Source organism: Schistocerca americana, chromosome 7, assembly GCF_021461395.2.
Source record: "Schistocerca americana isolate TAMUIC-IGC-003095 chromosome 7, iqSchAmer2.1, whole genome shotgun sequence".
NCBI lineage: Eukaryota > Metazoa > Arthropoda > Insecta > Orthoptera > Acrididae > Schistocerca > Schistocerca americana.
Window position 1 is genome coordinate 516,845,494 of NC_060125.1, and position 13,832 is coordinate 516,859,325.

Below are 13,832 nucleotides of genomic sequence, written 5' to 3' on the forward strand. Positions count from 1 at the left end.
GTCATTTAACATACAACATGAACAGCAAGGTCCCAACACACTTCCCTGGGGCACACCCAAAATTACCTCTGCATCTGACGACGACTCACCAGCCAAAATGATATGCTGTATCCTCCCTACCAAAAAATCCTCAATCCAGTCACAAATTTCACTTGATACCCCAGACAATTTTACTTTAGACAATAAGCATAGCTGTGTTACTGAGCCAAATGCTTATCGGAATTCAAGAAGTACTGCATCCACATGGACTGCCTTGCGTCAAAGATTTCAGTATGTCGGGAGAAAACTGAATGTTGGGTTTCACTTTTTTTCAGAATCTAAGCTGGCTTGCATGGAGGTGGTCATTCTGTTTGAGATACCTCTTTATATTTGATTTCAGCAACATGATCCAAGAGTCTACAACAATCTGATGCAAAGGATATTGGGCAGTAGTTTTGTGGGCCACTTCTACTACCATTTTTGTACATGGGTGTGATCTGTGCTTTCTTCCAGCTACTGGGCACTGTTTTTTCTTCAAGGGATCTACAATAGATTACAGTTATAAAAGGGGCTAACTCAACCACAAATTCAGAGAGAATCTGATAGAGATTCCATCGGGCCATGGAGCTTTGCTCAATTTTAACAATCTCAGCCGTTTCCAAACAACAGTAACTAACACTTATTTCGCTCATCTTTTCAGTGGTGCAAGGATTAAATTGGGGCAATTCTGCCAGGTCTTCCTTTGTAAAGAAACATTTCAAAATTGAGCTTTTGCTCTGCTACCCTCAATTTCAATTCCTGTCTCATTTGTGAGTGACTGGACACTAGCTACGGTTTCACTATCAGCCTTTACATATTACCACAAATTCTTTGGGTTATGTGACAGATCATCTGAAGGCTTCACGAATTGTTCTCTTGACAGCTAAATGTGTTACTGACTCTACAATAGCAGGCCTTACTGTTTATTAGTAGCCTGCAGACTCAAATAGACTTTTTCAGGAAAAGGCTAGCTGCCTTCTATCGCTGTAATTTGACAAGTTTTACCATGTCTTTGGAGGGATTTGTTGTATAAGGATTGCCACAGGTGAATCTATTGAGAATCATACAAAACAATTAATTATATTTTAGAGATGAATACAAGTCACAACTTTAACAGAACCAAATGTCCAATCCAGAAGTTCCTAGCACATAGCTGTTAGGAATCACAAGGAACAGTCTTCAAGAATTGCCTTAGGGAAACAAATATGGATGGACAGGTCACCAAGCCACACAGAAAATAGTAAGTCGAATCGAGGATTTCTACTCTCTGGACTAAATGCAATGCAAATGACAACTGTATTAATGACCAAATGACAATACTGCACAGATATTTGAGAGCTTGGCTGGTACTTCCTCAGCATGGAAAACGGTCATGAGTTAAGGCTCTGATTCATAGGCAGTCATGTGCCGACATTGCTGTGAGTAGAATTCTGTCAAGGTTTAGAACTACCGAGCGAGGTGGCGCAGTGGTTAGACACTGGACTCGCATTCGGAAGGACGACGGTTCAATCCCGCGTCCGGCCATCCTGATTTAGGTTTTCCGTGATTTCCCTAAATCAGTCCAGGCAAATGCCGGGATGGTTCCTCTGAAAGGGCACGGCCGACTTCCTTCCCCATCCTTCCCTAATCCGATGAGACCGATGACCACGCTGTCTGGTCTCCTTCCCCAAACCAACCAAGGTTTAGAACTGTTCAAGTGCCTCCCCAAACTGTTTGGCCCCAGGAAAACTGCTGTAAAATAGTGCACTGTGGCACAGAGATGGTGTCCACATTGCATTCCACCTCATTCACTGATTATTAAATAACTGATTTCATGAACTAATATAAACTTTATTTATTCATGCTTAAATTTTATTTGCCATGTAATTAATTTTCTGAGCTAATAAGCTGAGCAAATTATGCATCAGAGGAGAGAGTAGACATTAAAGTATTAGGAGCTAACTTGGGGACATTAAGGTGTATTCTCACTGGAAAGGAAGTTGGAGCACTTTTAGACATGGTGGTGGAGTACATAGCTTTGTAACATGTAACAAGTGCCTTTTCTTTTCTTTTTTTTTTTAGGGGGGGGGGGGGGGAGTAGAACTGAGGCAAGGTGCAGGAAATGATTTTATACAACACCACAGGTACTGGAAATTAGTAGATGTGTGGTCACAAAAACAATACGGAGCACTTCAGCTGTTATTGGGAAGCGGAACAAGAGGGTGCGAGAGACTTTTAGTGAAACTGGAGGCAGTCAGCTGCATTACAAGAAGCAAGTTGTTCCAGTCCACTCTGTGGGCATTCCACAACAAACAAGATCATTTTGGTCATGACTGCCTCGCTCCTGCATTCCTGAGTCACCGGCCATGGCAGTTTCCTAGTGCAGCATCGCAGAAGGACGCTGGCATTTTTGTATCAGTTGGGGCGAGTGTTAGAAATCACCATGCCACCACACACATATTTGCCACATGGCTCACCGCAGTGCCATTCTTCTTGGAATGTCAAGAAATCAAAGTTATTTTTTTTGGTTCCTGTTACAGCTTGTTGTAAAAAGAGTCCGGGTGCAGCAGTTAAGCATAGCAGGTAGTCACAGAGATTTGGAGTTGCTGGCTTTAAAAGATGCAAACACAAGTGAAATCAATTCCAGGTTGTCAATGTAGAAAACTTTACAAAAATAGAATACTCAGATGAATCTTTTGAAGTATAATTAGATGATATCCGTGCCCTGACTGAGGAAGTAGAACAAAAACTGTCACAGAAGACAGATTCTATTGACTAGAAAGTCAAGCTGTTTGAAATGTTAAGCAATTTGCAATCTGAAGTTAGGACCACTGCGTAACATTCTTGTCAGGCAGCAGCCACTTTCAAAAACAAAGTTTTGCAGTCAGTTACAAAATTAACAGAGAGCCTAAATAAGCAATTTTCAGAAAATAAACAGCATTTGGAAAGCACAATGTCTGATAAAACTGCCGATCTGCAGAACAAACTATAGACACAGAGTGTACGCTGTAACTAGAATCCTTAAAAATGAAATCATCAGAAGACCTGGTGGCATTCAGTAACAATTATTGAGCTCTTGCATCAGAAAGTGAAACATACCACATTAGTCATTAATTATTGCTCACTAATTCTCTTAACAAATTTTATGATGTGCTGTTGCACAATCAAGATGAAAAACCTACTAATCAAGTAGCAGAAAAGGATCGCTTGGTAGTCAACAGGCCCACAGAGCACTTAAAAACAATCGGGTAGAATTTAACAAAGATGTGGACAAAAAGACTATTGATTCCTCTAAAAATAAAGCATAACAGTTTACAAAAATAAAAGAAACTCCGCAGCAGGCTACTGTTGTTTTAACAGAGAAATTTAACAGAATCGATCCTCAATGTTTCATGTACTCAAATGTATTTATTAACAAGCGTGACCATGCATTAACCGAGTCCCAGAGCCGAAAGGAACAAACTGTTTTTGTTGTTGGTCGTCCGGTTGGGGATGCGGCCAGATGGGTGCAGGAAGTCACAGAAACATGTACTGATATATGCAAGTTTCGAGGAAAAGTTTTTGCAAGAGTGCTGTTCGCAAGAAACACAAGGGGAGTAGTTTGTGGATATCTGGGCAGGAAAAGTGAATCAATAGCATCAAGGCTCCAGGAGAAGTTTCTTTGAATAATGGTGGTCATAAAGCACCTGGAACAAAAACTTCCCTTTGATGTGGGGTGTGGTTTAGGATCAGCGTCAAGGAGTAGTTACAATCAATTTGTCGGACTCTTTGAGTGAGTTGAACAGTTACTAAGAAATAATGGCTAAGACGATGAGCTCCCAGATTGTTCGAAGAGGGAAAGCATGGGAGGATGAGGGATTGTTCACAGTGCAGTAGGAAGTGTGCCAGATGGATTTTCGAACCAAAGACAGATAATTAATGATGAAATTATATTAAAACTCGAAGTTCTCATGGCAGTAAGTGTTTCCAAAAAAACATGGCGAACTGCAGACGTAAAGCAACTAGGACAAATTTAGGGTGTTTACATTGATGGTAGCAGTTAATAGGGAGACTGAATATGCTTCAGAGTTTATGAGGAAATGGTTGAATGAAATAAATTTTAACACTGGGAAACCTACATCTATTTAAATGTCTGTAGAGTCTGCAGCCCTGACTTGTGAAGTTTTATAATAAAAGAATTCCAACTATCGAATGCATAGAAAATGAATTCGATTCATGAAACAGTGTGGATGACCCATAAGCTCTGTGATCCATCGCTTCACAACAGTTTACCCCACACTTTGAGCAGTTTACCTACAAATACCATGCAGTATACTCCCTTGTCGTTTGATTTCAGTCAGCCTGGAAGAAAAAGAAGAAGAAATCTTTGACAAAGTAATGAGTCCTACAATATAGATTAAGATCACAAATGTCGAAGTTAGTGCTTGTCTAGATAGCTGATCAGAAAATTTTTTATGAGTCACTTCCTGATAAAGATAAGACTCTTAAAATGTCAGTGTTAAGGGATTTCAGTACATTAGTTGATAGTAGTAGGGTTGAAGAGCACTTAACAGAGGAGGTATTAAGAAGCAGAATCATTTCATTGGAACAAATATCTTGTGAACAAAAACTGGATCTGCTGAGCAAACTGCTACATAACAGTAATGTATTTTCTAATTGTCCAGGTTTTGTGAAAGGCTTTGAGTGCAAATTAACTATTATCCCTCACGAATTTTGCAGCAAAGTAGTACCCGATCTGCCTCTCAAAAGAGGAAGCAGTAAGGAAGGAGATCAACTGCATGTTGAAACAGAGCTTTACTTTCAAAGGCTTCCAGCAATTAGATTAATCCACTGGTGGCTGTTCCAAAACACGATGGAATCATGAGACTGGTCTTCCTCACTGGGAAATTCATTCACATCAAATGTTGTGTCCCAAATTAATGAGCCAGATAACAGTTTACGTTGACAATGTTTGATGGCAAAATCCCATTGGGTGGAACACTATCAACTGCTAGATCAAGTGTCAATACCCATGCAGCTAAGTGGTATGAAACTGAAACATGCCAAATTTGTAGAAAAGAAGTTTTGTTCCCTACTTTGTGATATCAGCAAAAAGGTACTGTTCCCAAAGCAGGAAAATTAAAGACAACTGAAGAATTCCTGGGCCCTAAATCTAAGAAACAGCTGAAAGCCAGGTGTGGCTTATTCAGCTTCTACTGTCATTTCATTTTGACACAAGCTTTTAATGAGCCAAATTTAAATACATCACTGAAAAAGGATGTCCCTTAGAAATGGACCGAAGAGGGCAAGCAGGATTTTTGGGAACCGAAGGTTTAGTCATTCAATAGCAGAATACTGTGTCGCCTAAATTTCTCTATACTATTTTACATGTCAACTGACTCAAGCAGGATTGGTCTGGGGTTGCATTTTTCCAGCTGGAAACATTGGATGGGGTAAAACACCCACACACTGTCTTCTGCCAGCAGAACATTCATGGCTGCTGAAAAGAATTATTATGTGTCTAAGCAAAAGACATTATTTACTATCTATAGTTTTCAGAAATTTGAGGGATTTTCAACTGGTTACCACACTATGCCTTAATTGACCTCAAAGCCCTTAGTTTCTCAAAAAGGTGCTATCTGAGACATTCTCAGTTAGCCGGGTGCGTGTTATATCTTCGACAATGTGATATAGAAGTTAGGTATGGGAAGGGCAAAAGCCACGTAAATCTCTCTCTCTCTCTCTCTCTCTCTCTCTCTCTCTCTCTCTCTCTCACACACACACACACACACACACACACACACACACACTGTCATTAATTACTAGTCTGTAATGAAGGTGATTATCAGGAAGAGTGACAACAGGGAATAAACTTGTTTTACTTCAAGGGTATAAAAGCAAAGCAGAGGTTTGAGAAGTCTATAGAGAATTATGAAGGGAGCAGAATGCAGTGAATATATTCATATGGATAAACATCTCCTGCATTCAAAGGATTACCTGAAAATGACAATATACTATAAGATGCATTAGTACATGTTATTTAGGAGAAGAAAGATAGTGAGAACGTCAGTATGCTGATCGGGAACACACAGTCTCTATTCTTTTTTGAGTATGATTATTGGGTGTGAAAGTGCATCACAATACTACAGAAGTCTGTGATATTCAGCAACTTATGGTGTAGAGTACCGAAGAGGGTAACAGCCGGCAACGAGTGTCAGCTGCATCCATAAATAGTCAAGGGGCTGTGAAAAGTGTCATACCTCATGGACACAGACAGCTTCTTGCTGTAGATGTCTCTGGACCTTTATCTGTTTCACAATAGGTATTCATCTATTTTTGTTGTATTGTACACCTATGCAAAATGCATGAGATTTTAACAGATTATGGGGGCTACACCATCAGTAACAGTGGGAAAATTAGAGAAGAATTATTTTGTGTATGTGGCTGCCAACATTGATTTTGTCAGACAATGGACATCAGTTCATTGCCAGGAAATTTACTGCTCTGTTTGAAAGCAAGCAGATTAAACACGTTCAGATTTCGCCATATTTTCCCCAAAGTAACCAGTATCAAAAGGCTCATGAGGGAGTTGAAGATGCTCTGCAGGACCTATTCTCATAAGCATAATTCAGCATGACCTAATTACTTAGGAACCTTTGTCAAAATTACAAATAATTTGTGGCATGAATCAATGGGATTCGCTCCAGTAAAGTGATACTTGGAGTAAAGTATCATAGCAGAGGAGGTACATTTTCCATTACCGCAAACTTTGACAATGGCGCAAACAGAACGTGATGCTAAATGGTGAATGGAAAACGAGAGCCTTGAATTGAAATAAACGCGATGATGAAAAGGTGAAAGCTACAATATTTAATCTAGATGCTTTGGTTTTAGTAAAAATGAAGGAACAGTTGAGATAGGTATTTGCTGAATTTAAAAATGAAGCAGCAGTTGAGAAAGGTCTCTGCTGAAATTAAAAAGTTTCTCCAGGTCTGCCAAAGACCATTCATAAATGAGAGCTCGCTGTATCCTGACGCATCCAGATTGGTCTGTCCTCAGGCCAGCAAACGATTTAGATTACGTAAAGAAAGAATTACATTAGTTAACATTGTAGCTTGTCTTGTCCAGAGGACAGTAGCTTGGTGCAATGATTATCAGAAATGATTATTTGTGTCAAAATGCAATATATATGTTTTGCGTTTAGCGGAAAGAGCTCAAGCAAGAGCAGTGGAAACTGCATTTCCATTTCAGGTTTTAAGCTTCAAGCCAATGAAGGCAAATGTTACTGGTGCAAACTTTGAATACTCTGTGGCCACAAACATCAGAGGCAGTGGCGGCTGCTGTGTAGGAGCCCATGAACACCCTAACTTTTGACACGTTGCGGATTTATTGGTTATTTTTCTTTGAATGCTGTTAAACACAATGTAGATGCAGTAATCTGAAAAACACAACACTTAATGTACCGCACTGTGCTACATATTGCTCCTCTAGACTCGGGGAAACTTGGCATCAGGGTCACAAGCACATCTTCACTTCTGCAAATTATAAGGAGCTTTTGCGCATGCGCAACTGGCGTGATAATTGTCTTATGGGCTAAATACATACTGATTTGATAATGTGCACGATTCGCAGTGTGCACTAATAGTCTTTACCACTCAACTACAAATTTACATCAATGCCACAGGTGGTAGCACACTGCAGCAGGCTTTTATCCATGTTCGCCATAAATCACACCAGGCAGTAGCACACTCCCCAGATACACAAATTCACTCATTATATAGTAAAATTAGATCAGACATCAGTATATGTTATAGTTATACTGATAGAAAAACCTATTTTGTTGGACACTGAATGAGATATAGTACATTAAGTTCTGGATTTTATCACAGCGTAATCCATTTCAGGTGCTGAGTACCATAAAGCACATCATCGTTCACTGAGAGACTAACATTTATTCATGCTTGTCACATCTCTTGATCTTATGGTGGGTCAGGTTATCTGTACTGTAGGCCCACATTTTACGTATATCTGAACATTCACGAAAAGCTGTCTCACTGGTTGCTCTGCTACTCTGCTATTCACTTAAAATATAGGAGGTGGGGGGGGGGGGGGGGGTCAAAGCTAGTGAGCTTTTGCCCTTATGGTTCTCAGTGCCTCTAGCCTCATCTGTATTCTAGTCAAGTAACCTTGTTGGTACATAGCACTGCTTGAATTTAATAATTTCTTCAAATGGCAGTTTGTGGTTGGAGTTGGTTGTCTAGTATGCAGGAATTGGCTTTCATGTGGAGTGTCAACATGAACTCTGTTGAACCTGTATTAAGTGCTAACAGAAAAGAAAATTACGAGGAAAAGTTAGCCCTAAAGAAGCTAGGGCTTTCCAGACCCGATCCGTTGTCTGAGAAAGTGACGAAATCAAATAAGTGTGACTACAAGCGAACATTTAATAAATAAGAGTATAACAGTGCCTGATTTTCAGCCCAGAAGTTAATTTTCGGTAACTAATACATGAATTAGGGATCATGTACATTCGTCCTGGGGGGGGGGGGGGGGGGGGGGAGCTAATTTTTCCAGCACTTATAGCTATTACGACTAGATATCATGTTCTGGAAACATCTGATTTGTGCTAGTGATTTCATCACTGCTTTGGTAGCTTTAACACAATACTGATTTTAATAATTTTAATATTTAGTAAAAATGTGTCTATTGAAGCAAATGTATGTGTTTTCCTAAAAACATAATGACTTTTTAACATACAGAGTCCATAATTGGAAAAATAAAGTTGTATATTTGGTTACTGCCAACAACTTTACTGAAATCTGATGTTTTGGAAACAAACCAAGGAAGAAGAAAGTTGGCAAATTATTAAAGCTGAATAGCTAAATGGCTTATGAGAAAATGTCTGCTTTCACAACACTAGAATGTTGGAGGTATTAAACATGAAGCCTACCAACTGTAGGACTGCAAGCTGGCAGTATTGAAGAGGCAGTGGGTGAGAGCCAGAGCTTCCTCTGATCCCCCCCCCTCCCCCCCTCCCCCCCCCCCCCCCACCACCACCCAGCTTATCTTCCAGTTTTACAGAAGGGACTGAGAACAGCCTCTTATGCTTTTTATTCTCCTATACATTAATCAAGCAGGATGCTGTTAGTGATGTAAATTTTGCTGTGTATCTCCCCTAGTGTTTATAACAAATATGATTTGGTTAATAACATCAACAATGAATCAAAAACGCGATTCTGGTGTGTGCGCACCAATGCTGTAATAGTAATATGTGTACCTTATTAAAATTCTATGTATGCTTTTTTGTCCATGCTAACTGAGCATTTGTGCTCAGAGGATTGAAAAGTGACTCCAACTGCAGTATTAAGAGATTACATTCATATAAAAAGAAAGATCAAATTCAAAGCAACAAGTTAAATGAGGAGACTTGTGGACATCAACCAATCTATTAAAAGACAAATGTGCTGTGTAGGTTTACAAGTGAGTCAACCAATTTTAAAATATTCCATATTTGAAACCAATGGAAAGTAGGAGGAGGGAAGGGGGGTGGGGGGCAATGCGGCACCGAGATTGGGCCCATATTGCATTCTGCCTCATTCATTGATTATTGAATAAGTGATTTCAAGTGCTACTGTCAACTTGATTTAGTCAAGCTTAAGAAACACAATGTAGTAGGTAACTTTTATTTTGTTTATGATCGAAAGAAAGTCAGCATTTGTTGTAACGTCCTCTGTCTTTTTCCATTGCATTGCTGATCCACTTTTCAACTGACAGTGCAGTTATCATCAGTGCATTATAAGTAGTCACGTACACTGAACATATTATAACAACACATATTTCAATCTAAGTTGGGCAAATACAAGAATTAGGAGGTGAAAGTTTGAGGCAAACTGTCACAGGAACATGATGCAAAATGCCGAATTGAACAAACATATTTGGAAATGTTTTCAACAGGGTATGTGAATATACAATAAAATATGAGGTGAGAAACAATGTAAAATAATAAGAGTATGCAGAAGACAACATAGAAACTTATGTCATAAAGATACCACACTTCATCATTTACACATGAAAGTCTAGAGGACTTTAACCAGTAGTGGATATCAAATGTATAATAATACATCTGCGATTTGAAGATCTAACATTTTGTCACAATCTCACTCCATCATCTTCGTTGTCACATTGATCCAACAATACTTAATTCTTTAGCTCAATAACTGGATATCACTGTGCAAAACCTTCCCCTATCTATTTAGATAGAACTTGTCTCCAAGTGAATAACTTATTTACATTGCCCTCTTTATATTACATAATTACATTACAAAACTTACCTCCAATGGAACAACATCTTCCATTTCAAATTCAGCTTCTTCTGGTTCTTGTGGCTGTTCTTCTAGTCTCTCAATGAATCCCAAGTAACAATTGGGACACACAAAGTCCTGGAAAGAAAAATTAACTTTCAAGAAAACGCTATTCTACATTCACTCTCAACACACAATTAATAAATTCAGTCCATGCAAACATTATCTTTAAATAAATTTACACATTTTATTCAAACAATTTCAGCTTCATATTACAAACTTAAATTAAATTTTTTTAAAAAAGAACACACAGTGCACTCTTATGTCTTAACACTCAGTGCACTAGACTGCAAAACAAGGAGGTGAGCAAGATCCTGAACAAATCTGCATAGCAGATTAAGAACTATGAGCTTTTACACCAGCCAGCCTGAATGTGGTTTTTAGGCAAATTACCATGATCATTTAAAAGGCTGGGCTGTTCCTCAATCTCAGAAAATATGACCCACAAACAGTTAAAATACAGTAATAGTTCACAGAACAGAGCTTTTAAGATACACAGACAGACGGTGCAAACTACTGGACTCCTTTCTGGGCAAGAGTAAGTGATTTTAAATCTTTATATATATTGTTCTCATTCATGGTGTTGATACTGTGTACTAAGCAGTTAGTTGGGAAAAGAGATGTATTATTTAGAACTAACTTCATTAAGGAATAAATATACTGAGAAGCTGTGGTTAAAATGCCCAATTCTTTGAATAGGTTTTGACATGGTGTTCTTGGATTTACACTACTCATTACTCTTATTATACACTTTTGTACTATAAAAAATTTTTCCCTGTTTGTGGAGTTACTCCAAAATATGATACCATATGAAATAATGGAGTGAAAATAAGCAAAATATGCCAGTTTTTTTTTTATATTTATATCTCCTATGTCTGACACCACTCACATTGCAAACACAGACTTGTTTAGGTGCTTTAGCAGTTAGTATGTTGCTCCCAACTGAATTTATTATCAAATTGTAATCCCAAGAATTTTACACTCTCAACTTCTCCTATTTCCATGTCATCATATTTTATATAATTGTGGTGCTAGACTGGTGTGAATATTTAATTTTCTGGTTGAATGAGAGTAGTGCTCAGAGTTGAGTAGACAAGTGGGGGGCCATGATTTGGTACAACTTCCATCCTCTTAATTTTGATTTGAATAGTAATTATGTGATGGCGACTCATCTTTTTTCATAAAGTAATGATTAGTAAATATATACTACTGCACATCTTGAGTTTTTGCTATTTTTGCAAATGGGAAAGAAACAAGTCTTTCAAATTTAACCAGTTTCAGACAGTATGACTTAAAGTAATGTTTTGTAGTGTAGTGCGTACTTTATTTGAACATTGTTACTAGTCCCTACCTTTCGTACTTTAGTCAATTTTAGTGCTACTTATTGTGATGATGTGAGGACTATGTAATGCTATGTAATGTATACAGGGTGGTCCATTGATAGTGACCAGGCCAAATCTCTCACGAAATAAGTGTCAAACGAAAAAACTACAAAGAACGAAACTCGTCTAGCTTGAAGGGGGTGCTATCGTTGACCCACTAGATGGCGCTGCCATAGGTGAAACAGATATCAACTGTGTTTGTTTAAATAGGAACCCCCATTTTTTATTACATATTCGTTTAGTACATAAAGAAATATGAATGTTTTAGTTGGACCACTTTTTTCACTTTGTGATAGATGGCGCTGTAATAGTCACAAACGTATAAGTACGTGGTATCACGTAACATTCCACCAGTGCGGACGGTATTTGCTTCGTGATACATTACCAGTGTTAAAATGGACCGTTTACCAATTGCGGAAAAGGTCAATATCGTGTTGATGTATGGCTATTGTGATCAAAATGCCCAGCGGGCGTGTGCTACGTATGCTGCTCGGTATCCTGGACGACATCATCCAAGTGTCCGGACCATTCGCCGGATAGTTGCATTATTTAAGGAAACAGGAAGTGTTCAGCCACAACCTGCAACAAATGATGATGCCCAAGTAGGTGTTTTAGCTGCTGTTGCGGCTAATCCGCACATCAGTAGCAGACAAATTGAGAGAATGCTACATCAACATCGATTGCATCCATACCATATTTCTATGCACCAGGAATTGCATGGCGATTACTTTGAAAGTTGTGTACAGTTCTGCCACTGGGCACAAGAGAAATTACAGGACGATGACAGATTTTTTGCACGTGTTCTATTTAGCAACGAAGCGTCGTTCACAAACAGCAGTAACGTAAACCAGCATAATATGCACTACTGGGCAACGGAAAACCCACAGTGGCTGCGACAAGTGGAACATCAGCGACCTTGGCGGGTTAATGTATGGTGTGGCATTATGGGAGGAAGGATAATTGGCTCCCACTTTATCGATGGCAATCTAAATGGTGCAATGTATGCTGATTTCCTACATAATGTTCTACCGATGTTACTACAAGATGTTTCACTGCATGACAGAATGGTGATGTACTTCCAAAATGATCGATGTCCTGCACATAGCTCGTGTGCGGTTGAAGCAGTATTGAATAGCATATTTCATGACAGGTGGATTGGTCATCGAAGCACCATACCATGGCCCGCACGTTCACCGGATCTGACGTCCCCCAATATGTTTCTGTGGGGAAAGTTGAAGGATATTTGCTATCATGATCCACCGACAATGCCTGACCACATGCGTCAGCGCATTGTCAATGCGTGTGCAAAAATTACGGAAGGCGAACTACTTGCTGTTGAGAGGAATGTTGTTACACGTATTGCCAAATGCATTGAGGTTGACGGACATCATTTTGAGCATTTATTGCATTAATGTGGTATTTACAGATAATCACGTTGTAACAGCATGCGTTCTCAGAAATGATAAGTTTACAAAGGTAAATGTATCACATTGGAACAACCGAAATCAAATGTTCAAACATATCTATGTTCTGTATTTTAATTTAAAAAACCTACCTGTTACCAACTGTTCGTCTAAAATTGTGAGCCATATGTTTGTGACTATTACAGCGCTATCTATCACAAAGCAAAAAAAGTGGTCCAACTAAAACATTCATACTTGTTTACGTACTACACAAATATGTAATAAAAAATGGAGGTTCCTATTTAAAAAAAAACGCAGTTGATATCAGTTTGACCTATGGCAGTGCCATCTAGCGGGCCAACAATAGCGCCATCTGGTTTCCCTCTTCAAGCTAGACGAGTTTCGTTCTTTGTAGTTTTTTTGTTTGACACTTATTTCGTGAGATATTTGGCCCAGTCACGATCAATGGACCACTCTGTATATATTTATGATGTAATGAATATAATTTGCCATTAGTGTTAAACACTTTTTTTTCTTAGACTTATGTTAGAAGTAAAAAGTAAGTGCACTGAAGTAGGATATTTTGTCTGATTTTTTAATGTACTGTGGCAGAAGAGAACCACCTCCGAGGGAACTGATCGCAGTGCATTTCCTAACTAACTGCCACTTGGACTTGTTGAAGGTGTGGACAGCTTGATGAGAACGTGTGTTAA

General features: G+C 38.8%; 1 protein-coding gene across 1 annotated transcript in view; it reads right to left on the reverse strand.

Moving 5' to 3' along the window:
* Positions 1-13,832, reverse strand: part of LOC124623189 (E3 ubiquitin-protein ligase Iruka-like) — a 150,256-nt gene that overhangs the window by 101,183 nt on the left and 35,241 nt on the right. The window contains exon 2 of the mRNA XM_047148995.1: positions 10,305-10,412. Within this exon, the coding sequence (XP_047004951.1) occupies positions 10,305-10,412 (108 nt within the window). The remainder of the gene's footprint in view (positions 1-10,304; positions 10,413-13,832) is intronic.